The following is a 26469-nucleotide window of genomic DNA, read 5'->3' on the forward strand; positions in this document are numbered from 1 at the left end:
GAAGGGTCTAGGTCCGAAACGTCAGCCTTCCTGCTCCTCTGATGCTGCTTGGCCTGCTGTGTTCATCCAGCTCTACACCTTGTTATCTCAGATTCTCCAGCATCTGCAGTTCCTACTATCTCTGAAACAAAATATTTGTTCCAAGCCTTTGCCATTTCCTTGTTACCCATTCTTAATTTGCCAGTCTCACCATCTGAGGAACCAATGTCAACTTTAGCTACTCACTTGCTTTTTTTCTGTACTTGTAGAACATTCAATGCCTGTTTTTATACTTCTAGCCAGCTTCCTCTCGTACTACATTTTATACCACTACGTACTTTCCTATTAAGTCATCCTTTATTGCTTTCTAAACTTATACAATTGTCTGATCCACCACTACTAGTTCCAAAGACGTATATATTTACTTTGAATTTGACAAAATTTTTACTTCTTAGTTCGTCATTGATGATGCATCTTTCTCATAGTATCTTTTTCTCAACGAAATAGATGTGTGAGAGTTATAGAATATATCCTTAAATGTCTCTTTCTGCTTCCTTACCTCTCACTTTTAAAATTATTTTCCAATTCCATTTTAGCTAACTCTGGCTTAATACTTTTGCAGCTGTTTTTACTTAAGTTTAAGATACCGGCTTCAAAACCAATTTTCTCATACTCAAACTGAATGATAAATTCTACCATGTTATGATCACTTTGATCCAAAGGATCTCTTGATACTACGAGGTCATTAATTAATCCTGACTTATTACACATTATTAGGTCTAATGTAGTATGTTCCCTGACTGGTTTCAGAACTGATTGTTCTAAAAAACCATCCCGAATACAGTCTATTAACTCATTCTTCAGATTAATTTTGCCTGTTCAATTTACCCAATCTATATGAAGATTAAGATCACCTACAATTATTGCAGTAACTTCCTTACCAGCCCCCATTACTTATTAACATAAACTTTGTCCTACAATGTCAATGTCAACTACTGTCAGAGGGGTTATAAATCACTACTAGTAGCTTTTGTTCATTACTTCTCATCTCCAACCAAACCAATTCTACATTTTCGATCTATTGATCAAAGCTCATTTCTCAGTATTGTACTAATCTCATCCTTCATTAACAAAGTGACCTCACCTCCTTTTCCTTTCTTGTTATCCTTGGAAAACATGAGGTACTATTGAACATTAAGGTCCTAGTCGTGATTACTTTGCACCGATGCGTGAAATCTTCCCAAGCACAAATCAATTTGGGCTACAGCAAGAAATTTGGAAGAAGCAGGTCAGAAATGATGGAAGGTCTCCCTTAAATTGGTTGGAACAGGTAGCACTTTCCACCGTGGTTACAGATGTCAAACCAAGATTTACACTAGTAAGCAGCAAGAGCGTATTAATGGGAATTATTACTTATTATCACTCTCGTTATTACTTAATGTCACCTCATAATTATGCAGACTGCCATTCTCCCACTGACCGAAGACAAACTCAATACCATGAATTCCGGACACTAAGGTCTATGCACATACCTGGTCACTCCAGTCTTCCCACTTACTCTTCTGGTCCTCCTGGACACCTGGCACCTACATTGTAGAGCATGCTCGATGGGAAGCAGCTGTATGTACCCCATGTCCATGGAAGTGTCAGCCTCCCCACATCGCTATGGCATATCTCTGACCCACTTACAGCACGCTTCTGCACTGCTGTGCTATACCTGAGTGCACTATCATTGGAATACTGCCATTAGGACAGTCATCCAGCTCATGGGCTGTACCAGGCTGCATCTCAGGGCTCCTTGCTTACCTCTTAGCATTCACTTACCTTGTGCATACCCACATGCTCACAGTATCTGTGTCTTGCCTTGCAGTTTGCCATAGACACAGTCAGGTAATACGCAGGCCAGCTCTGACTGCCATTGCTTGGGCAGACCTAACATGATTACTTGATAAATCTGGGGCTCTTGAGGGTGGGGTTGGGGACTGGGGGTAAAGTGAGCAGATGAAAACTAACACAAAGCATACGGGGTTGATAGGGAGGGATGACAGAGAGTGGATGTTTACCTTTCAGGTTCACTCAGACAAACAGACTCACTGGAAGTGTGAGATAACACAGTGTGGAGCTGGAGGAACACAGCAGGCCAGGCAGCATCAGAGGAGCAGGAAAGCTGATGTTTCAGATCAAGACCATGCCTTAGAAATTCTGGCCAGTCCTGCTGTGTTCCTCCAGCTCCACGCTATGTTGTCTCTAACTCCAACATGTGCAGTTCTTGCCATCTCTCACTGGAAGTGCGACCACTGTTGTTTTCAACTGTACTGTATGTAAAGTGTACAACAGAGATGAAAATGGCTGTGATCACACCCAGAGCAGGCAGGGTAAGCGTTTTGTTCTGTGAGGGAGAGGTCTTCTATTTTGAGCAACATGAAGCTTTTCAAAGGGCAACACCATTCCCCAGACATCCATATAATGAAACTGAAACATACTGTGTGGGTCAACACATGCTTTGTGAACCTGAGACATTGACCTGCTGAGTACAGTGGAAATCCTTGTCCCAAGCATTCCTGACCATATCACATAAGATGATAACAAAATCCCACTAGTGGCTATGATGAAATAACAATGATTAACTACCCAGAAAGATGGAGCACAGTTACCAAGCTAGAAACCATCTGGTATTTACCCATTGCCTGCTGCTCCCTTCACACTTCCAGGATTTCCATTCTGTAAAACAGGGCAAGAACTTCTCTTTCTTAGCCATGCCAAGGGAAAATACCCACATATATGCAGGCCAGCTCTGACTGCCATTGCTTGACTGGGTATGTGAATATGATGCCAATGCCAGGGATATCTTTAATCCCAGGATGGCCCAGCAGTGATGAGTACTTCCAACTCTGAAGAGTGGGAGAATCAGGCTAGTATCACACAAGAGGGGTGCAGAAAGTTTGGCATGAGAGCATGAGAAAACTCACTAGGCCTAGCAGACAGAAACTTTCCAGGAAGCATGTGGAAAATGACATTTGTCAAAATGTGGAAAGATCCAGTCCAAAATCCTTGTATTGGCTATCATATCATCTTCATTTATTTCAATTTATGCTGTCAATTCATGCATCATGAAATGAATGCTATGTGCATTAAGATAAAGAGCCCTTTCATTTTGTCTTTTTACTGTTTCCCTATGCTGACTTTATTTGCTGGTGTTATGGTCCCAGCTGATGATAGTACTAAACCAGTCAAATCTCAGAGTGAAAACAGGCTTGTTTGATTTTTTTTTGCTGTTTGGTTATCAATGAGGTTAGTCATGAAACGTATGCACATGAGACTGTCAATATTCTTTTAATACAACAAAAAATCTTTAGAAAGGTTTAAAAAAATTAACATAAACAACAAAAAGATAGAGTCAACACTTTTCTGAACAATATCCTTTATAGTCATTCAGTTCCAGTGAAGTACCACTCCTATCTTAAACCATTACTTTCTTACTCAAATGACTGGTCAAATCAGAGATTATTACCTTTGTTGCTCTACTTTCTAAATTAGTCTCTAGCTGCTGAGTCTCTCAGTAGAAGCTCTCCTTAATCCTACCTGTGTCATTAGCACCCATGTAGACAATAACAACTTGATCTTTCCCCTTCCCACTCTAAATCCTGCGCTAGCCTGAGAGATCCTGAACCTTCGCTTGACTGCAGGCAACACCGCTTTCAGAAGTCATACTCTTCTCTGCAGCCAAAAGTATCTACCCCCTTGTTCTACTACAACTGCATAGCTTTTTACTTCCTCACTTGAATGTGACCCTGCACCACAGTGATGGGGTCATTTGGATCATCCTCCATGCAATCCCTGTTCTTGTCCACATAAGTCGCAAAAATCTCAAACCTGTCAGACAGTTGCAAGAACTGAGGCTCAATGTTACTTTTTGGATGCCCATGCTTGCCTCACTTGTAGTCCCACCTCTTGTCCCTGATCAGAGACCTATTCTGAAGAACCTCGCTGAAGGGATGTGATTGCCTCCTGGAAGCAATGTGTCCAAGTAACTCTTCTCCTGTCTGATGCTTTGCAGTGGCTCAAGCTCTGACTCCAGCTCAACACCTCAGAATCAAAGTTTTTCAAGCTATAGAAATTTACTGCAGATGTCTTTGAGGTGTCTACCAGCCCCATTAACTACACTTGCAACACATCACCTGCCCTGCCATCTTTATCATGATTAATGTAATTAATTAGTTTTCAAATTTAGAAATATCACTCAACTGCTGTGTATAGTTATATGAAGTAGTTTAAATATTAATTTAGTGCGATATTTGTATCTTCCCCCATACTCATTTAAACTTGCTGTATTTTATGGGAAAAAATATCTTGTAACTCATGAAATACTCATCTGCTCACCTAATCAAGTCCTTGAATACTTACCATACTATGGAGGGTAAAAAAAAATTAGAAAGAAGTTCTGAACAAGAGTCATACTGGATTTAAATTGTTAACTCTGTTTCTCTTTCCAAGATGCTAACAGGTCTGTTTTCTAGCATTCGCTGTGTTTGTTTTCAAATTTCCAGCATCCACATTTTACTTTTATATGAAGAAAGAACCTCCTCTTCCCCCGCCCCATTGCCACCTGCACCAAATTTCCAAGTTAGTTCTTGTATATCACTAATCCTATTCTCATTCATAGCTTAAACTAAAATTGCCTCCAGTGTCTCAACTTTTTGACCTTTTAAATATATTTTTATATTTACATATTTCTTGAACATTTGTCATAAAACTTTGGTATTTGATCCTTCCATAAAATGTATTCAATCTTTGATTTTAAAAATTTTACTCTGTAGCACAATACATAAACAGACACTGAAAGTATATAATGTTGTCTCCTAATGTCCTGCAGGTTGTGACATGGCACTGATCTTCCCTATGCGCTCCAAGAAGATTTACGCAAGTGTTCATGCTGATGATATGACTCTAAGCTCATTTACATCCTGCATATGGATAAAAGCAACTCATCTGTTGGACAAAACAATTGTGTTCTCCTACGGAACAAAGAGAAATCCCTATCAAATTCAGCTATACTTCAATGAGTCCTCCGCTGTGTTCTCTGTGCACAGTGACACAAGCAAAATTGTTGCTGAAAATGTCGTCTTCCTTGGTCAATGGGCACACCTCTGTACAACATGGAGTGCTGAAAACGGAAATGCAACACTTTGGGTGAACGGAAAACTTGCAGCTGCTTCCTCAGGAATAGCTGTTGGCCAGAATATCCCAAACGGAGGACTACTGCAACTGGGTCAAGAAAAGAATGGTTGCTGCACTGGAGGTGGCTTTGACAAAAGTTTAGCCTTTACAGGAAAGTTGACTGGGTTCAATATCTGGGACAGAGTCATTTCCAAACATGAAATACAAGCCTTGACAAGTAGGGATGATTCCTGCAGCATTAGAGGGAATGTTGTTGGCTGGAGTGTCACAGAAATTCTGCCACATGGAGGAGCTGAATTTATTTACTATTAAAATTCATTTTTAATTCCAAATGAACATGCTCAAAGAATGGATTTCAAATTGTTAACATTAATTCTATGATGTTCAATCATGAGAAACAAACGCGAATTTATATTACAAAATTCTCTAGGTTGAACTCCAAGGTGAACTTTGTAATATAAATCTCCCACAATAGCACACTTGTACAGTAATTTCCAATCTCCCATTTACATGGCATTAAGACACATATGCCAGTCTGTTACCATTGATTCAATTTGGTTCATTGTTTTTGTTTGCATGTACCAACAATTGTGATATTACAATATTGTCATCCCTGAAGCTTGGACAGCTGGGATTTTAAGATTCAATATCTATAACTCTAAAACAAAGGACATCTGTTTCTTCTTTACTCCTAGAGTGGTCTGATGAGACTCACTTGAGGAACAAGGACAAATATAGTTTTCACATAAATTTAAACGGAATTGAGACAGTTAACATTCTCAAATTCTTCTACTTTACAATGTAATGCAAGTATGTGTATGGTTACATTCATTTAATGAAAAATAATTGATTAGCAAGACGTATTAAAGGAAGAAACCATTCTACAAAGGAAAGATATTGCTCAACATGCAAGAAATAATAACTAAGTTACAATGCTTTACTATTCATATCAATTCTGTATTATACACAGTAAAAGTCTTCTGCTATCAGTCATTTAAGTATTCTATCATGAAGAGTCTAATTTTATAATAAACTGCTGTTAAACAATACCCCAGAATCTGTCTTGTGTATCTACTTTTGTAAAACCATGTTGGGCACAATGGTTGGTGGACAATTTAAATGGACTAGTCAAATGAAAAATTTAATATGTTCTGTGGCAGCACAAATAATAATAGATTAATACAGCAATAATGGAAGCCATTCAGTCTATTACACTTTTGCCAGCTCTTTGAATTAGTTGTGTAATTAGTGCCATGCTCGTCCTCTTTCCCAACAACTCAGCATTTTATTTTTCACTTATTTCATCAATTTGAAAATTATTATTGAATCAGTTTCCACATCCTTTCAGGCAGTGCACACTTGATGATGACAATTATTTGCATGAAAAATGTTTTCTTTATCACATCTAACTCTTCAGACAATAAATTTATATCTTTGCCCTTTAATTACTGATGAATTTCCAGTGGCAATTTTTTTCTCCCCATATACTCCATTGAAACCATTAACAGTTCTAAATACCTTTTTCAAATATTTCCTTAAAGTTGTTTGGCCTAAAGAGAATAATCTATAGGTTCAGTTGTAACTGAAGAATTTCATCTCTGGTACCATTCTAGCAAAATTCATTCAAACACCTTAGGCTCCGACATCCTTCCCAAAGTACAATGCCCAAAACTGATCACAATATTCAAAACTAGATCCTAATCAGTATACGCCTGTTTATAAAGTCTACATGTCTTTTTCGAAGTCTTCAACCAGTCCTGCCATCTTCAAGATCTTGTGTGCATTCACCTTAAGATCTCTACACTCCTGCATATCATTCAAGTCTAATAAAAAGTACAGGTATGTGGTAGTCACTTGCAATGAAAGGTAACACTTGCTTATGGCAAGAATCAGCACATGGACTCATTTAACATGGAGAAACTGTTGTGCTGCAGGTATCACATGACTGAAGAGAGATCTCAAAATCTCCCCTCTCCCAACCACATCCCAAAACCAGCCCAGCTCGTCCCCGCCTCCCTAACCTGTCCTTCCTCCCACCTATCCCCTCTTCCCACCTCAAGCCCCACCCCCATCTCCTACCTACCAGCCTCATCCCGCCCCCTTGACCTGTCCGTCCTCCCTGGACTGACCTATCCCCTCCCTAACTCCCCACCTACACTCACCTTTACTGGCTCCACCCCCGCCTCTTTGATCTGTCTGTCTCCTCTTCACCTATCTTCTCCTTTATCCATCTTCTATCCTCCTCCCCCTCTCTCCCTATTTATTTCAGAATCCCCTTCCCCTCCCCCATTTCTGAAGAAGGGTCTAGACCCAAAACATCAGCTTTCCTGCTCCTCTGATGCTGCTTGGCCTGCTGTGTTCATCCAGCTCTACACCTTGTTATCTCTTCCACTATTGCTGCCTCTCATTGATATTGCTCAACAGTAACTTTGCAGTCTAAGTTACATTACCTTAGTATGCATACAAAGGCTGCAGTATACAGTAAAAGTCACTTATTATTATCCTATCATAGAGAGTATAATTTTATAATTTTATAGATAGTACATCATTCAATTTTATAATATGTATAATTTTATAAATATGATGTGCTGTTAAACAATACATCAGAATCTGAAGTAAGGTTTATAGGTTGACAATCCACATGTCTGGCTGCATTATAACATATCAGCCTTGGCCGTCAAGCCCTGAGGTGGGACTTGAACCGAGAGCATCTGATTAAAAGGGGGGGATTCAATCATGGGCCAACTGGGATGCCTGGAACAGAAGGTGCAGTCATTTCAGTTAACCACAGTAAGTTCTAAGTCTATGGTTGACAGTTTGTGCCATTGCTATATAAAAGGGCATTTGAGAAATAATACAATTTATGATGAGAATTCTCACCCTCAAACCAGCAATGTAACATATGTTCCTAGCAACTTGCATTATTGGATATTTTATAGCTTTAATTATTCTTGAAATGGTGGGCAGGATTTAATGCTGGTGAGAGTGATCTCATCCATTAGCTCGAGAACTGGTGGGAGACGCCATTGTTTCTTGAGGGAAGCCTGACCAAATGAAGTGCCTACCAGCAGTTAACTGGTCAGTGGTGGCCCTAAGGGTCTTAGAGATGGAAATCTTAACTGTCAAGCAGAGCAACCAATAATGAGGCTGCTCTCAGCAATGCTACTAGAACAGCACTAGAGATTGTTGCAGGATTTCTTAATGTAGGCTAGTGAGGGTGGGATGGGGTCTGTAGGATCACAGTCTCTCTCCAAACAGACTTCATGAAATATGAAAAACAACATCAAACCTCCGGAGAGGTGCTACAAATAAAAGTCAACCTTCTGCAGAAACACACAGAAATTAAATTCAGATAGTGGCTTAGCATGAGGGATTCAACATTACTTGACCACTGTCATAGGGCAATGGTGCAGGGAAATGCCATTACCTGACACAACCATGAAACTGATCAGCAATATCACAGTATCGGGATCTGACCATTGTTATTATGACGAGTTCCCATTGAGGAGGGAAATGGATAAATCACACATTTGCCGATCTGGGTGGCATGTCATTTCCAAACAGCAGGAGAGATGGTCTATTCACAATGGTTCTAAACAAGTTATCTAGACTTTTTTTTCATGGAAAAGCACCACTTTGATTCACTGATCATACTTAGCTGGACTGTGTGTGAAATCCATCAAAAACAATTAGCTGTCAATGATCCTGAACAATAGGGAATTGTTTGATGTTGCTGTGATATGTTTGATGTGAATCACTAATAAAAGGGGGCAAAATTGAAGGAACTTTACTACAGTTGGAAGAAGGGTCAAGATTGGTCAGTCTCACTGAGCACTGGATAGATCAGCCATGTTGATCTTTGAAAGTATTCCAGATAAATCGCAGTGATCTTGGATTGGAGGGATCTGGCGATAGAATGAAGGTCAGGAAATGTCAACGTGGCTTGTACACCAACTGTTCTCATTGGAAGGACTAACAACATAAAGGATTGTAAGTTATCAGCCAAAACCAAGGTGTACTGAGGCTGAGAGATTAAGGTAACTCTAGGGTTACAAGCAAATCTGGGGGTTTGGGTCTGAATTAAGTAAGGTTTGGAACATAAAGATGAGTTTTGCCTGTGACTTTTCTGTAAAAGTTTCTTTCTCTAAAACTTTGTAGAGTTCTTGTGTGTTTCAGGTGGAAGGAAGGTTAAATTATGAAGAATTTTAAAATCAGAAGGCATATCAAGATACTGCATCATTTGAACCATTTTACAGGTTTTGTATCAGGGCATGAGGAAGTTATTTTGGTAAAAACTGTTTGCGGCTAGTCAACCCCTGTGTCTGTGCGATTTTGTTGTTTTCATTAAATGTTGAAGTCAAAGAACCATTGTAATTGTGGAATGGGAATGGAAGGTATTTACAAGTCACAGGAGGGGAGGGGCAGGCAGGTCAGAAGCAAGGGTAGGGGCTAGATTTTAAAGAGTCCCATATCCTCAGGCCCAGTCCTTCTGAGTGCCTGATGACAAGAGAGCAGCCCCAGTGGGCAGCAAGCAAACCTGCTAAGGAGGGACTGGAAAGCTGTGTGGTTCCAACTTAATCCCAGAGCCACCACTAAATTACAGTGGGAAACAAGGATGTACATTGCAGAAAAGATGTCTACAGCAGCACTCACATTAAAAAAAATCTCGGATCTTCCAAACTCAACCTGAAGTAGCAGCTCATTATGTTCTCAAAGCGATCGACCCAATAGACACATTGAATAATACAGACAAGGCTTGACTTATCAAGGCACATCGACCCAACAAGATACAAAGTAGTACTGGAAAGAGAATAGTCTGAGAGCCTCAAGGACATTCCTGTGGCTATAGGAGAATATCAGACATACATGGATAAATTGACAGCCCAAGATAGTATATTATACAAAGGAAATACAATTGTTAGTTGAGAGGAGAGATGTTAAAGCGCATCCTGTCTGGGGAAAGCAAGGCCAAACATGAGCAATGAAATCAAGAACCAGTGTGCAGTGCTTCTAATGAGTACCAAGCTAAGCAAGCTGGAGGAACCACTGATGACACATGACATGCCAGACAGATCATGCATGAATAAAAACTAAAAGAACTGCAGATGCTGTAAATCAGGAACAAAAACAAAGTTGCTGGAAAAGCTCAGCAGGTCTGGCAGCATCTGTGAGCGAGAAAACAAGAGTTAACGTTTCGGGTCCGGTTCTGAGGAAGGGTTACCGGACCCGAAACGTTAACTCTGTTTTCTCCCTCACAGATGCTGCCGGACCTGCTGAGCTTTTCCAGCAATTTTGTTTTTGTTGAGACCATGCATGAAGTTGAGAGCAGTACTTTTTATACTTTCAGGAAATTATCTTGACAGTGTAGACCATTATTTTGATTACTGGGAGGTGAAGCAGATGACCTCAATGACAACTACTGAGATTGCTGAATGCCTAAAAGCACACTTCAGCCATTACAGCATTCTTGACATTGTCACGAATGACAATGACCATGAGTTCAGAAGTGAAGAATTCAGTTGCTTTATAAACAATTGCAAAATTCAACTCCACACATCATCTCCATACTATCTCCAGTCAAATGGAAAGGCTGAGGAGGCAGTGAAAATAGCCAAAGGAATCATAAAGAAATTGAGCAAATCACACACTGATCTATATAAGGCAATCATTGAAGGGAGAAACACATCTACTGAAGGTATGGAAATTAACACAGTCCAAAGATGAGTGATGCTGGAATGTAGTAACATTAAGTGACAAAATTAAAGTGAAACAGCAGAAAACCAAATATCCTCTCGTCAAAACTGTTAAGCTAGTGCAGATTTAAGCACTGGAGAACTAGTCAGAGCACAAACCTTCAATGTTCTCAACAAAAATCAATCCAAATGGTACTTGGCAATCTGTTTAAAGCAGCTGTCCTCAATCATATGCAGTTGAACTAATCAACGAGATATATTGTTACAGCAACAGGTACATATGCCCATCTAGAGAAACTATTCCTTGGAAGCAGACAGCTGAACAGGAAGAGATGAATACACCAGCTGCACAGATCACACATCAAACATCAGATCCAGAAGTACACAACAACAAAATCACAGAAACAGAAAAACAGATACCACAGCAACAATCAATGGCACAGGAACCACAGCCCTGGGTAACAACACCCAGATGAACAACAGCACAAACATGTGCCATCTGCAGACCATCATGATTTAAGGACCATGTGTGAAATGCATATGCATAGATTTATGGAAATAATGAACATAAAGACATTATAACAGTGGTGTATATATCGGTTAACTCAATGTACGTGCTAATGTACATTCTTCCTTCCTTTTTATGTCTATAAAGGGAGATGCTTGGATTGAAATGCAATCATTTAAAAATGTCCCTCCTAGGCTGTAGTCATGTGACCTCTACAATAAGGCACACATACGGTAAGTAGACATTTTAACCTCATGTCAATAAAGTCATGTTGAACACAAGGCTATGCTGAGTCCTTGAAACCGGATTCAACCTTTAAGAGTACTTTACTGCAATCTCTGAACTTACATTAAAATGCAGTTTTGCCAACTGTGAATTGAAGGACAACACTCACTTTTCTAACCATTAATTAAAGCCTTGCTTTCAACGTCAATGATCCCAGCATTGATTGAATTCTCATTTTTTGTCTTAACTAAATGCAGCTCCTTTAAAATTGATTGCAGATTACAATGGTTACCATTTATTGAATCAGCTGGCTATTTCAGAGGCTACTGATTATATCTTGACTGCAAGTACTATTAGCATGTCAATAATTGTTTTATATATTTTAATGAAATGGAATCTAATCTTGTTTGTCCCTTAAAAAAATTAGTTTAATATGCTGATTCAGCATCATAACAAAACAGAAAGAGATCTTTGGATTCCTGTGAATCACTACACAACTAGAAAGGGGAAATGAACATCCTGAATTCAGATGTCAGGTAAGTGTAATGATTTATATGTGTTATTTGCACTTTTTCCATTAGCATCATTAATGCAAGAGGAAGAAAATTCCTGATCAAGAGCAGCAATTGTAGAGTAAGATCATGACTGGATTGTTGACAAAAAGATACTCCACACGCAAGTCAGTGTATTTCCCATATTTTTATACCCTTGAACTTAGCTGACTGCCACCATGATCTACAAACTTTGCAGATCCCACAATTATACTCACAAACTAGATTGCTCTGGTTGATGTGGCCTGCCACAGGTTTTCGCATCGAAGAATCACCTAGCTGCTGGGCAGATAACCACATTTTTCAACAATATTAATAACATTTGAAGTTCCTGCCATTGTGTTTAACAGCAATTTCAGGTCCTCAGGATTTTCAATAATCTCCTAACAAACACACTTCTCTCCTGCCTTTGCATACCACCTTTGTAACCACAGCATTTAAACTGCTAAGGTTTAAACCCTAAGTACATACATAAAGGAATATATATATATATTGCAAGTGAACCCATTCATTTCTAGTTTTCACAGAATATTGGAGTTGCTCTCAGAATCTGGTCCCGACAACACCAAGATACTAAAATACCAACTCAAAATGAAAATGAAAGTTAACTTTGTCGCCTGTTAGGCAAATCACATGGGGTATATTTTCGTCATTACCACTTGGGTAGTAACTGTGACCATCATCAACGATTGAGATATGACTGGCTGCAGTAAATACAGATCAGTTTCCCTTTTGTCTTTCACAGGGAAGGGCACTGTAAAGCTCCTTCTCAATTCCCTCCTGCCCACGATGTAATTCAAATTGTCTCCAGCATGCTAGGACAGCCTTTAGCCTTCTGAGGAGCAGTGTGTTTGATGACAAAGACCTCAAACTTGGCACCAAGCTCATGATTTACAGGACAGCAATGTTACCAGCCCTTTTGCATGTGTCAGACACCACGGACAATTTATAGCAGGACCCTAAATCCTTTGAGAAATATCACTTGCAATGCTTCTACAAAATCCTATAATCCCATTGGCAGGAAATACATCCTATTTTCCTTTCTCAGGCTAACATCCCCAGTATTAAAGCATTGATTACAGTCAATGACCTGCGCTGGCCAAGCCATATTGTCTGCACTTCTGAAACAAGATATCAAATACAAATGCTCTATTCCAAACTCCATCACAGCAATTAGTTACAAGCAGGACAGAGAAAATACCTCAAGAACACCATCAAAGGCTTCCTGAAAAATTCAACATCTCCACAAATGCATGTAAATCTCTTGCACAAGACCACCCAAAGTGGAAAAATTGCAACTAGGAGGTATCAACCATCTTGAGTATCTCAGGCAGACCCAAATGAGGGCAAGTGTAAACAGTGCAAAGAGCTTGTGAAAATCTGAGCAGTTGAAGTTCAATGCACAGGGGAGGTGCAGTGATTGGGACCGGGTTGACCTCATTAACTACAAGGTTCTTGATTGGGGTTGTTGACCTGGGCCAATCCAGAAAGCTTCGGCTAACCAATATAACCAGGAGAATAGAATCTCCTCAGTTGAGGATTGACTCTGAGCTGGCTGGTAACAGCCAGTATACTGTGCACTGGTAAGTAAAGGGTGACTTGGTGATGGGACCCCGCATCTGTGCAGTTACTTCAGGAGGTAATGGCTTTGTGTTATTATTGCTAGACTATTAAACCAGAGACCCAGGTAATGGTCTGGAAACCAGAGTTTGAATCCAGCCATGACAGATGAATTCAGTAAAAATCTGCAATTAAAAGTCTAATGATAACCATGAAACCACTGCAATTGTCAGCAAAAACCCATCTGATTCACTAATATTCTTTAGGGAAGGAAACCGCTATTATACCTGGTTTGGCATACATGTGACAATGTGATAATAATGTGATTGACACTTAATTGTTGTCTGAATAATTAGGAATGGACAATAAATGCTGGCCTAGCCAGCGACATGCACATGTTGTTAATGAATACAGAGAAAATAAAGGTAGTGATACATTTTGTCGAAAGAACATGGTCAGACAATATATTTTAAAAAATACCATTCTAAATGGGTGCAGGAGTAGAGAAATCTGGGTATATATGTACATAGATCATTGAATATGGCAGGAAGGTGGAGAGAGCAGTTAATAAAGCGTACAATATCATGGGCTTTATTAATAGGGACAAAGAGTACAACAGCAAGTTGGTAACATTGAATTTGTACCAGACACTTGTGAAACTTCAGCTGGAGTACCGTATACAATTGTGGGTGGCACATTATAGGAAAGATGTGAATGGATTGGAGAGAGTACAAAAGGGATTCACAAGAACAATTCTGGGGTGAGTCAATTCAGTTATGAGGATAGATTGGAGGGATTGGGGCAGTTCTCCTTGGAAAGAAGGGCAAAAAGATGCTTGACAGAAGTTTTTACTCGGGAGTGAGAAACTATTCCCAGGTGTAAAAGGATGATGAATGAGAGGGCACAGATTTACAAAAAGAAGCAAGTGTAATTGGAGAAAAAACATTTTCACACAGTCATTTGAGTCTGCGATGCACCACCCAGAAGTATGATGGAGGCAGGCTCAATTGAGGCATTCAAGAGAGTATTAGATGTTTACGCAAGTGGGGAAATATATACCTGGATATGGTGAAAACATGGAGAAAGGCACAGTGGTTCATTCGGAGAGCTTGTACGGATATGATAGTTAGAATGGCTGCCTTCTGCACCATAAATCCTCTGACTTAGTGTATCCCACCCACTAAACTCTTCAAGCAACTTCTGTGGCAAGGTGTGCTGATCCGTTATTGGACTATTTAGTCAACTCAAGATCTATAACTTTGCAGTGGAAGAAAGTCCCTTGAGATTGGCGGTGACTGTCTCAGAAATGGACAGTAATACAGCAGAGCAGGTTATCCAGCTGCTGTAATCTTCATTGCAGATGTGATCATGAAAAATGAAACAGTTTATTATTTGAATATGAAAAAGGAAGATGAATAAATAACAAAAAGGGTTTGTGATGTCATCATAGGATTTACAGAAAAGGAATGTTAGTAATTTATGCTGGAATTAAAAGGCTTGTTTAAGTTATTGTACAGGAAAGAATACACACAGGAATGATGGAATACATAGTAATTTAATCAAGTAGTGCAGATGGCAACCTCCAAAATGTGATACTTGACCAGTTCATGGACATGACTTGAGATCAAAATGCTGTTTTTAAAATCACTTCAAGTTGTAATTTTGGTTTTAGGCAGTATGCAAAAAGCAGCAGCAAATACTTTTCACAAACTGGTAAAGTTTCAATAAAGAAAATGAAAAAAGGGGCCATCTGTTTTTAACAACCTAATTGCATACTTATTGATCCCTGAGATTTTTCAATCATATGCAGTTTATTTTATGGAATCATCTTGCTGTTTTGGATTGACAGTTTTTCACTGCTCCACATTTGCTGCTCTACTTCTTTGCTAACTTGAAGGTGAAGATATAAAACAATAAAAAATTTGCATTAGCTGAACAAGTCTAAATCACTTAGTAGATAACCAAGGGTGCCTATTGCCAGCACCACATAAACTCGAGATAATCATGTGCTGCAGGTTTAAAATCACAAATTAACCACCTTCTCAGGACAGAATATAAAGCTAAAGAGTTTGGGAACAGATTCAGGAGCAATAGCAAATTAAAAATGCTTAAGTGGAAAAAGATGAAGCTTTACTCTTGATCCAGCTGGTACTTGACATGACTCTGACCTGGCATAGAGACAAATATATAAACAGATCCATCTTAATACATCAATTTAAAAAGATAGAATAAACTGAGGTTAGCTATAAAAATAGCTGTAATTCAAGAACAGCTCTGACCTATGTTAACAAGCAGTTACATGGTATAGAAAACATGCCTTTATGAAAAGAAACACAAGAATGTGAAACCCTGAAATGGAAATAGTAATATCCAAAGCAAAAAACTGGTCATGCATTTCTTGGACACCTTTTATGCACTTCTGTACTTTTTCATTAATGGATCTTCAATACCACAAGAAAGTAACATTGGATTTTCAAAAGGCCAAGAGAACATCTTTTATTGAAATGTTATTTCAATGATTCACTCCCAAAACCAGCTGCCACCTGCTAAATTCACAAAGATGCGCAAGAACCTGGTCCCTGCTTTCAAACACACTGCAGGCTGTCTTGCACCCTACTCTTCACAGAGACCTCTCCACTCACAAAAAGACCTTTTGGCTTTTGCCTAATTAATGTGACCAGACATTTTCCTCCCCATTAAACCCAATTTCATTGGTACTCTTCTCACCTTTTCATTGTTACTTATTGTTAAGTATTGTTACTTGCCCCATCTTAAAGTTCATGCAGACATTCATTGTACAGGGGCAGGACACATACTCCCCAATTTCCATTTCTACTGGCTCCCTGCTTCTGCTTCTTTCCCTACCTTCGTCCACTGTGTGCATTTTCTTTTTCCTCAACCATCCACTCCCAATTTTCATTGCTATTCGCCTCCTTTTTTCCATTATTATGTATTTCTCTCACTGCCATCTATTCTATCATTCACTACCATCAATTTTGCTCAATCCCTTCTCCTTACCCAGCTACTTTTTCCTTTCTTATCTATTTCTCTTGTTTTCCATTTATTTGTCAATTGCCTTCTTCTTGATTATTATACTCCTTGTTCCTCCTTTTGTCATTTATTTTGTCTAGTTGTTTATCCTACTGTCCATTCAACAATACTTCCTTTAATAGCATCTTACAAAATTGTGACATCTACTAGCTAGAAGGATAAGAATAGCAAATGAATGGAGACAACAATACCTACAATTCCTTTTTCAAGTCACACACCATACTCACTTGGAACTGTATTGCCATAACTTCACTGTCACTGGGTCAAATCCTAGAAATCCCTCACTAACAGCACTATGGGCACACTGATTTCACAAGAGTTGCATCAATTCAAGAATTCAGCTCATCACTAACTTCTCAAGAGAAACGCTGGTCTAGACCCTCAGCCAATTAACATATTTTAAAAAGCCTTCCTTCAACTGCCACCTCTGCCTTACCGTCAAATCTCAATCAAGGTCTGGTCAGTGCCTAATGCAACAAAAAGATCCTGGTCCACTTCTCAGTTCCATTCTGGAGCCATTGGTCAATATTACTGCTTCTGCATATTGTTGGTGTAAATGCCTGCGAGATTGGGAGAATGCATACATAGCACCTGGAAGGTTAAATTCAGCCATATGCATGAGGCATTTGCTGAGAGGAGCAATGAGCTTGTTTGACACATTAATTATCATATTCAGCAGAAGTGGGGCCAGTTGGGTTGGCTCACTAACTGAGTGAACAGTCACAGAAACCTTAACTGTGATACAAAATGTTTTTGAAGAGCGTGAAAAACACAAAAATAATTCATTAAACTAATTTTTAAAATGTTACTCTATAAAGATTACTTCATCATTAAACTTCGACATGTAACACATCTCATACTTTTGCCTTTAAATCTACTGAGCTCAATGGTCACATGTCCCATAAACGAAACTCATTTACGGCTCATCAACCTCCTCCAGAAATTCATCTGAACATTGCTTCCTGTGACATAATCCATTACAGAATACAATTTATTGGGTTGAAGAGACAGACAGAAAGTGATAAATCAAACCAAAAAAAAAAATGGAAGTAACAAAGTGAAGTAGAAGCAGGGAAGAATAATGCATTATACTAATGAAGACTTAAGGTTAACAGAAAGCACCACAAATCAACCGTAATTGATATAAATTTTATACCATCAATTATAAGATACATAAATCTAAGCAATCAGAACTGCTTAACCAGTGTTTTTGCGGTTACTTCAATCATTGCAAAAGGCCATATTTAACATCATTGGATGCTAAGTTACAGAGCATATTCTAGTTGCAAGTGGCATTCAGATATCCTTACATTTGAGGATTTCCAGCAGCACTCAAATTACAGACTACCCTGGAAGGAGTTCTATTATTAATTCATGAGATCCGGGTGTCAATGTCTGGGCCAACATTTGTTGCTTTTCCCCAGTGACCCTTGAGAAGGTGGTGGTGAGCTGTCTTCTTGAACCATTGCAGTCCTGTTAGTTTAGGTGCGTCCACAATGACATTAGGGAGTGATCTCCCATGTATCTGCTCTCCTTGGATATCTGGATGGTCATGGTCGTGTGTTTGGAAGGCACTGTCTAAGGCAACATTGTGAATTTCTGCAGTGATATAAAAGATTCATAAACTTGTTCTCATGAATGACTCATTGTGTCGATATGATGTTTTTTTTTTAAAACTCATCTCTTTAAAATGGCAGAAAGACATAAAATGGCTTCCAAATGTTAAATGACTTCTCATGGATTCAACTGTGATTGGAAATAGACTGTGGTCATCAAGGTCAAAGGGATATAAATAGGAGGAGCAAGAGTCGGCCATTCAGCACCTCAAGTCTGTACCATCATTCAATATGAACATGACTGATCCACCCCAGGCATCTATTCTTCTTTTATGCCAGCTTGTCCTGGCCTTCAACACTTCAAAATTTCAGAAATCAATCGACCTCCTGATTAAATATTTTCAATGATCTAGCCTCCACAATCCTCTGGGCTAGAGAATTCCAGACATTCACTACCCTCTAAGCGAAGAGATTTCTTCACTTCTCAGTGTTAAATAAATGTCCGTTTATTCTGTAACGATGTCCCATTATTCAAGGTTCTCCCACTAGTGAAAACATCTCCTCAACATCTGCCCTGTCAAGTCTCCTCAGAATTGTGTATGTTTTAATTAGGTCACTCACCATTCTTCTAAATCTGACCAGATTATCTTTTCTTGACAAATTAATCCCTTCATCCCAAGAATTGGCCGAATGAATCGCTTTTGAACTGCCTTCAAGGAGAGTATTTAGTTTTTAAAAAAGTACGGCGACTAAATCTATCGACAATATTACAGGTCCAGCCTCACCAACCAGACAAGACATCCCTACTTTTAAACTTCAACCCCAAGCAATAAAGGTTAAAGTTCCACTTGTTTTCTCAATTACTTCCTGCAACTGCATCTAACCATTTGTGTTTCATGCACAAGAACACTCTGATGTCTCTGTGCTGCACCTTTTATTGAGTCTCTCTCTTCATTTAAATAATAGTCTTCCTTTTAATTCTTCCTATAAAAGTGCATGGCCTCACAGTTTCCTACATTAAACCCATCCACCATGCTTTTGCCTGCTCAGTGAACCTATCTCTATCCCTTGCAGACTTCTTGCAGATCACAACATGCCCTCTCACCGATTTTTCTCTTGTGAGCAAATTTGGATACATTACACTCTGCCCCTACCCCCACCCACTTCATTAATATGGGAAATACTTGAGACCCTAGGACAGATCCTTGTCACACTCGCTAGTTACATCTTTCCAACCTGAAAAAGATCCATTAATCTCGATTAAAACAAAACCAAGAACTGCGGATGCTGTAAATCTGAAACAAAGAGAAATTGCTGGAGAAACTCAGCAGGTCTGGCAGCAGTTTTGGAGACAAAGCAGAGTTAACTTTTCAGGTTCAGAGACCCTTCTGCAGAATTCAGACTCTCTGATTTGTGTATCAGTCAATCCATGCTAACACATCATCTTAATAATGTGAACCCCTATCTTGTGCAATAAATTTTTATTTGGCACTTGATTGAATGCCTTCTGAAATCCAAACTTGCTACAGCTACCAGGTACCCTTTACCAACTTTGCTTATTATAACCTCAAAGAGCTCTAGCTCAAACACAATTTTTCTTTCACAAAGCCATGTTGATTGTATTTGACAACGTTAGGCTTTTCTAAATGTTCTTCTATTTTTTTCCTGAATAATAGACTTCAGCATTTTCCCAAGAACAGATGTTAGGCCAACTGGCCTATAGTTTCTTGCTTTTTGTCTCCCTCCCTTCTTGAACAAGGGTGTCACATTAACAAAAAACTAAAAGAACTGCGGATGCTGGAAACTAGAAACAAAAACAGACCGAAGAAAAGCAACTGAACCCGAAACGTTAACTCTGATTTCTCCAAACCGGCTGACCTTTAACGGCAATTTGTTTTTGTGTCACATTAATAGTTTTCCAATCCATCAGAACCCTCCCAGAATCCACTACTACTGTAGCCTCTTCCTTTAAAACAAGGAGGACCGCAGCAGATCTTTTCGAATGCAATGAGAATGTTCACAGTGGTAAATGGAAAGTCATTGACAATAGCTTCTCTGGAGGCATCAATGACTGGAAAATCTGACTTAGTGGGTAGTGGGAGAGGCATGAGATTAACATGAAACCTGGTAGTTTTGTCCCTCCAGTCTGGTGGCTTTTGAAAGGAGACAGAGGTGTGTGCCTCAATTCTATATCCCCAATGCCAACTGAAGTACCTCAACACATTCATTCCTCACCACTGCCACCTTCCCTCCTGTTCTGCCCCACTCTCCTGGGCCTGGCAAAATCCTGCAGTACCAGGGTTGTGTTGCATCCATGATTGTTCATCTTCTCAGACCTCCTGCTATACCAGCGGTGGCCACCAACGTGGCACTATGGGTACTCCAGAGAAGCTAATGTTACAACTAGTCAATAGCTCTAAAAGATATAACTTCTCGTGGAAAGAGTCAGATGTTTTGCTAAGTCGAAAAATTAAAGTGGGCCAACCAAAAGCAGGTTCACCCCTGATATTAAGCCTGTAGTACAGGTTACCCACCATTAACATATAATCCAGCACAGTTCTCAGAAAGTCTCTACATTCAAATAGATTGAATGGAAGGAAGTTGTTGAACACATCTCAGATAATCATAGAATCTGTACAGTGTGGAAGCAGGCCATTTCGTCCATCAAGTCCACACTGACCCCCTGAACAGCATTCCATCCAGACCCAAACCCTCCAGTATCCCTACAACCCTGCATTTCCCAAGGTTAATCCACCTAGCCTGCACATCTTTGGACCACGGAAGGAAACCAGAAGAAACCCACGCAGACACAGGGAGAATGTGCAACCTCCACACAGACAGTCACCCAAGGCTAGAATTGAACCTGGGACCCCAGTGCTATAAGGCAGCACTGCTAACCACTGAGCTATCATGCTGCCCTATGTGAAAACTCCACATATGGAATACATTGATGATCAAAAATTATAGCTTGTCCATTCAATGTCAATATATCTTTACTGGTGAGATGAGTCTTATGTCATTTGTTCCAAATAGCCTCCCTGGCACTGAAAATTAACCTTTACAAATACAGAGGTGCATTTCCTTCAAATCTTTATAGAGTCATAGCAGAGTCATAGAGTCATACAGTATTGAAACAGACCCTTCAGTCTAACCAGTTCATGTCGACCATTATCCCAAACTAAACTTAGTCCCATCTGCCTGTGCTTGGTCCATATCCTTCTAAACATTTTTATTCATGTACTTATCCAGATGTCTTTTAAATATGATAACTGTATCCACGTTCACAACTTCCTCTGAAAGTTCATTCCACACTCAAACCACTCTGTGTAAAACATTGCTCCCATATCTTTTTTTAAAACTTTCTCCTCTCACCTTAAAAATATGCCCCCTAGTCTTTAAATCCCCACCTCTGGGAAAAGAAACTGACATTCATCTTATCTATATCCTTTCATGATTTTATAAACCTACATAAGGTCACCCCTCAACCTCCTATGCTCCAGTAAAAAAGTTCCAACCTATCCAGCCTCTCCTTATAGATCAAACTCTCCATTCCCAGCAACATCCTGGTAAATCTCTTCTGAACCCTCTGCAGCTTAAAAATATCCTTCCTGTAACAGGGTGACCCGAAGTGCACACAGTACTCCAGAAGAGGCCTCACTAATGTCCTATACAACCTCAACATAACATCCCAACTCCTATACTCATAGGTCTGAGCAATGAAGGCAAGCATGCTAAAAAAGTTGAACGTTTGTTTTTAAATCACTTTGTTGCTTTTTCCTTCTACCTTTTCATGGTGCTCTCTCTTCATCCAATCCTTCCCCTTCCTCCCAGTTCACTTTCTGTACCTGACTGAACGTTAAATTCAATATCCAACTCAACTTGCTCAGAGAATGTACTTCCCATTAACAATTTTGGAAATTGATTGGTTAATTGATAGTCATTTGTCTTCTTTACACAGGTCTTTGGTGCGCAATATTGGACATTGCATGCAACAATTGGCTACAGGAACTTCTAGAGATCCTGTGCGCAAGTCTGTGTAACAAACATTGCTTGTTTGTCACTAACGGTAAAGTTTAGCCCATTGGATTAATGGTCATGATTGTGTTAGGGCCCAATTCTTTTAAGCTTTGTTAAAACACAAGATTTAACAGTTCAATACTGTTCTTTACTGAATGTAGTTTTTTAAATTACTATTCCTCTGCAGTACTAACTGTAATCCAAATCCTCTGAGAAATTTGGTGATTTATATTTAACGCCAGAAACACACAGTCTAATAAATAAACAAAAGAAATAACTTTAATTTACATAATGCCTTTCACTTTCTTGGGAGGCCTAATAGTGGACTCAACTAACAGATTACTTTTCAAAATCAAGAAACCATTAGGTAGGCAACACAGCAACCAGTCACACACCACAAAGTTTCACAGCCAGCAAGAAAATAAACAACCAGTTGATGAGTTTGATTGAAATTAGTTGAGACACACTGTTATACAGACATGCTTTAAGAAGCAAGAAATTCCAGGAAAGAGAGCATTGGGTAAGTAAAGCGAAGAAAGATTCCAGGAAAAGGGGAAAGAGCCTCCCAGAAGGAAAAATCAGAGAAGGGGATTAATTCACACTGAGTCAGCCCTTAAGGGGTTGATTGGAGCTTGATCTGGCAGACTTTGTCACTGTAGCGGAATGTAACCGCCACGGAGTATATCCACCACCAGCTTTTTCCTGACCCATTCAAATAACAGCCATCAGTATGCAAGGAACAAACCATTATTCACAATCACTTTGGACATTAGACTCTGGCTAAGAAAGGAACTGATCTAATTGTATCAAAACACTGGGCCTGGGATCAACTCACTATCACCATGTTTGGTTAACTAGTCAGTTTGTCAGGGGAGATCATATGATGAGCAAACTACCTCCTTTTTTATGATTTAAGAAATTGGTTTTCTCTCAGCCAAGTGGAACAGAAGAAAGCAAATGCAGAAGGTGGATCATGAATGAGATCTGCTATCTCTAGCCCCCATCGCTCTCGCTCTGTCTACCCTGTAAACATGAATCCAGCCTGCTGTTGATTAGGTATACACCTTGGTCAGCATCTAAAAGTCAGTAGCTGGTAATTTCTGGAAACTAAATAGAAAATTGACAAAAAGTTTGAATCATCCAGTCGCAGAATTCCGGAAGACGATTAATCCCAGTCTGAAACCATCCAAGCTATGAATCTACTGAATCTATATATAACTGACCTGTTTTGACTTTTAACCTACTTCACCTATTCCAGCCACATTATAAATTATGGATGGACTCTTAAATGCATTTGTATGAGAAAGTAGAGCATTTTTACTATGTTTATCAGACAATAAATACGATTCTCTTTTAAGAAAATTACAAGCAAATCTGATTGTGCACATCTCTTACAGTCACAGCACTTGAACAGTTAAACACTCACTGAACTGGGAAATCTATTGTAAAAAAAAAGTTACCATCATATGAGAAATGGGATCAAATATTCTGTCTATTGTCACCTGATCATATTGCCATATATTTTCTACTGGGAGAACTCCCTTGCTCATCTTTAACTCTATATGGACTTCAGTAAGGCATTTAACAAAGTTCCTCATGGTAAACTGGTTAGCAAGGTTAGATCACATGGAATATAGGGAGAAATAGCCATTTGGATACAGAATTGGCCTGAAGGTAGAAGACAAAGGGTGGTGGTGAAGGGTTGCTTTTCAGACTGGAAGCCTGTGACCAGCAATGTGCCACAAGGATCAGTGCTGGGTACATTGCTTTTCATCATTTGTAGAAATAATTTAGATGTGAACATAGGAGGTACGGTTAGTAATTTTGCAGATGACACCAAAACAGGAGGTGTAGTGGACAGTGAAGAAGGTTACCTCAGAGTACAACAGGATCTTGATCAGATGGGCCAATGGGCCAAGGAGTGGCAGATGGAGTTTAACTTAGATAAATGTGAGGTACTGTATTTTGGAAAGGCAAATCAGGGCAGGACTTATGCACTTAATGGTAAGGTCCTGGAGAGTGTTGCTGAACAACGAGACCTTGGAATAGAGGTTTATAATTCCTTGAAAGATTCCAAGTAGACAGGATAGTGAAGAAAGCATTTGGTATGCTTGCCTTTATTGGTCAGTGCATTGAGTATAGGAGTTGGGAGATCATGTTGCAGCTGTACAGGACATTGGTTAGGTCACTTTTGGAATACTGCATGCAATTCTGATCTCCCTGCTATAGGAAGGAAGTTGTGAAATTTGAAAGGGTTCAGAAAAGATTTACAAGTATATTGCCAGTGTTGAAGTGTTTGAGCTATAGCGAGAGCCTGAATAGACTGGGGATATTTTCCCTGGAGCATCGGAGGATGAGGGGTGACCTTATAGAGGTTTATAAAATCATTTGGGGCATAGATAGGGTAAATAGACACGTTTTTTCCCCCAGGGTGGGGACGGGTCCAAAACTAGAGGCCGTAGGCTTAAGGTGAGAGGGGAAAGATATAAAAGGGATCTAAGAAACAACTTTTTCACACAGAGGGTGGTGCATGTATGGAATGGCTGCCAGAGGAAGTGGTGGAGGCTGGTACAATTACAACATTTAAAACGCATCTGGATGGGTATATGAATAGGAAGGGTTTAGAGGGACATGGGCCAAATGCTGGCAAATAGGACTAGATTAATTTAGGATATCTGGTTGGCATGGACGAGTTGGACCGAAGGCTCTGTTTCCGTGCTGTACAGCTCTATGACTCTAAATGGTGCCATAGGGATTTTTAAGTCGATCTGAACAGGGAGAAAAGGACACCAAATTCACCAAAGATCCTCAGACAGCACCTTCCAAACTCACTACCACTTCCATCTAGAAGGACAAGGACAGCAGATATATGGGAACACCACCACGTCCAAATTCCCCTCCAAGTCACTCACCATCCTGACTTGGAAATATAATCGCTGTTCCTTCACTGTCGCTGGGTCAAAATCCTGGAATTCCCTCCCCAATAGCATTGTGGGTCAACCCACAGCAGGAGGACTGCAACAGTTCAAGAAGGCAGCTCACCATCACTTTCTCAAGGGCAACTAGGGATGGGCAAGATATGCTGACCCAGCCAGCGATGCTCACATCCCACAAAATGAGTAGAAAAAAAAACACAGTTCAATAACTTATGAACATCGACAGTTCCCATTATGCAACAGTCTCAGTGCTGCATTGATAATCTATCTAGGTCATGCAGTCAAATTCTCAAGGAACGTTTACTTATCACTTTGATTCTGAGGTATTCCCAGTAGCTCATATTGTTTTACCTTACCTTGAAGTATATTGTTTACAATGGTCGCTGTGTGCTTTGCAAGGATTTCTGGTTTGCCAATAGTTGCAAGTGCTAAGTAGTTTGACATGTTTCGGGAGAGTTCTTTGTTGTCCATCTGCAGAAACTTTACTGCTACTGGAACAGCAAGAGCCATTACAGCTGGATTATTGTAATTCTGCTGAAACAAACAAAATACATATGAGTGAGAAATCATAAAATGATTAAAACTTAAGTATTTTATCACTAATAAAACAAGGCACACAGTAAAAGTCTCATGAAATAAACAGTTCAGATGATACTTCCACTTTCATAAACTGATACATTTGGTTAGAGGCTACCATTTCTGCTAGTTTGAACAATTCAAAACAATTATTTTGAACTACCTTGAATCTATTAAAACAATTTATTTGTGAATAATAAGCTAAAATGTGTGGTCTAAATGGTGACTTCATAAATTTAGTGATGTCAACAAGTAGCGTATTAAAACTGCACACAAGACACAGTCAAGCTGCTCATTAGGGTGTAGCAGTTGTTGCTTTAAATTAGTTCATTTCATAAATGAAATACGGGTTCGTTTTCAGGAATCAGACTTTCAACAAATATTGAGCTCATTGGCATGTAATTTCTGAGGAAGGATCACTCGACCTGAAATGTTAACTCTGATTTCTCTCCACAGATGCTGCCATACCTGATGAGCTCTTCCAGCAATTTCTGTTTTTATAACTAAGTTTGGAGTTGCTTACTGTTCAGGTGTGACAAGCAGACTAGCAAACAAAAGTCAAACTGTATAATTTAAAAAAGGTAGTTCAAACAGACAAGTAGTTTTGGTCAAGTGTTTGGGACTTCAGGTTGTGAAATT

At 39.4% G+C, this 26469-nt stretch overlaps 2 protein-coding genes across 3 annotated transcripts in view; one reads left to right on the forward strand and one right to left on the reverse strand.

Annotated features, from left to right (window-relative positions):
* The window catches only part of LOC109937207 (pentraxin-related protein PTX3), a 10224-nt gene extending 4018 nt beyond the window's left edge, over positions 1–6206 (forward strand). Inside the window, exon 3 of the mRNA XM_020535809.2 lies at positions 4853–6206. Coding sequence (XP_020391398.1) covers positions 4853–5469 — 617 coding nt within the window. The 3' untranslated portion in view covers positions 5470–6206. The remainder of the gene's footprint in view (positions 1–4852) is intronic.
* veph1 (ventricular zone expressed PH domain-containing 1) overlaps positions 1–26469 on the reverse strand; it is a 209046-nt gene that overhangs the window by 157524 nt on the left and 25053 nt on the right. For both annotated transcript variants that reach the window (XM_048604370.1, XM_048604371.1), the window contains one exon: positions 25611–25788. In XM_048604370.1, the coding sequence (XP_048460327.1) occupies positions 25611–25788 (178 nt within the window). The remainder of the gene's footprint in view (positions 1–25610; positions 25789–26469) is intronic.

The sequence above is a fragment of the Rhincodon typus genome, chromosome 13, assembly GCF_021869965.1.
Source record: "Rhincodon typus isolate 14 chromosome 13, sRhiTyp1.1, whole genome shotgun sequence".
Taxonomy (NCBI): domain Eukaryota; kingdom Metazoa; phylum Chordata; class Chondrichthyes; order Orectolobiformes; family Rhincodontidae; genus Rhincodon; species Rhincodon typus.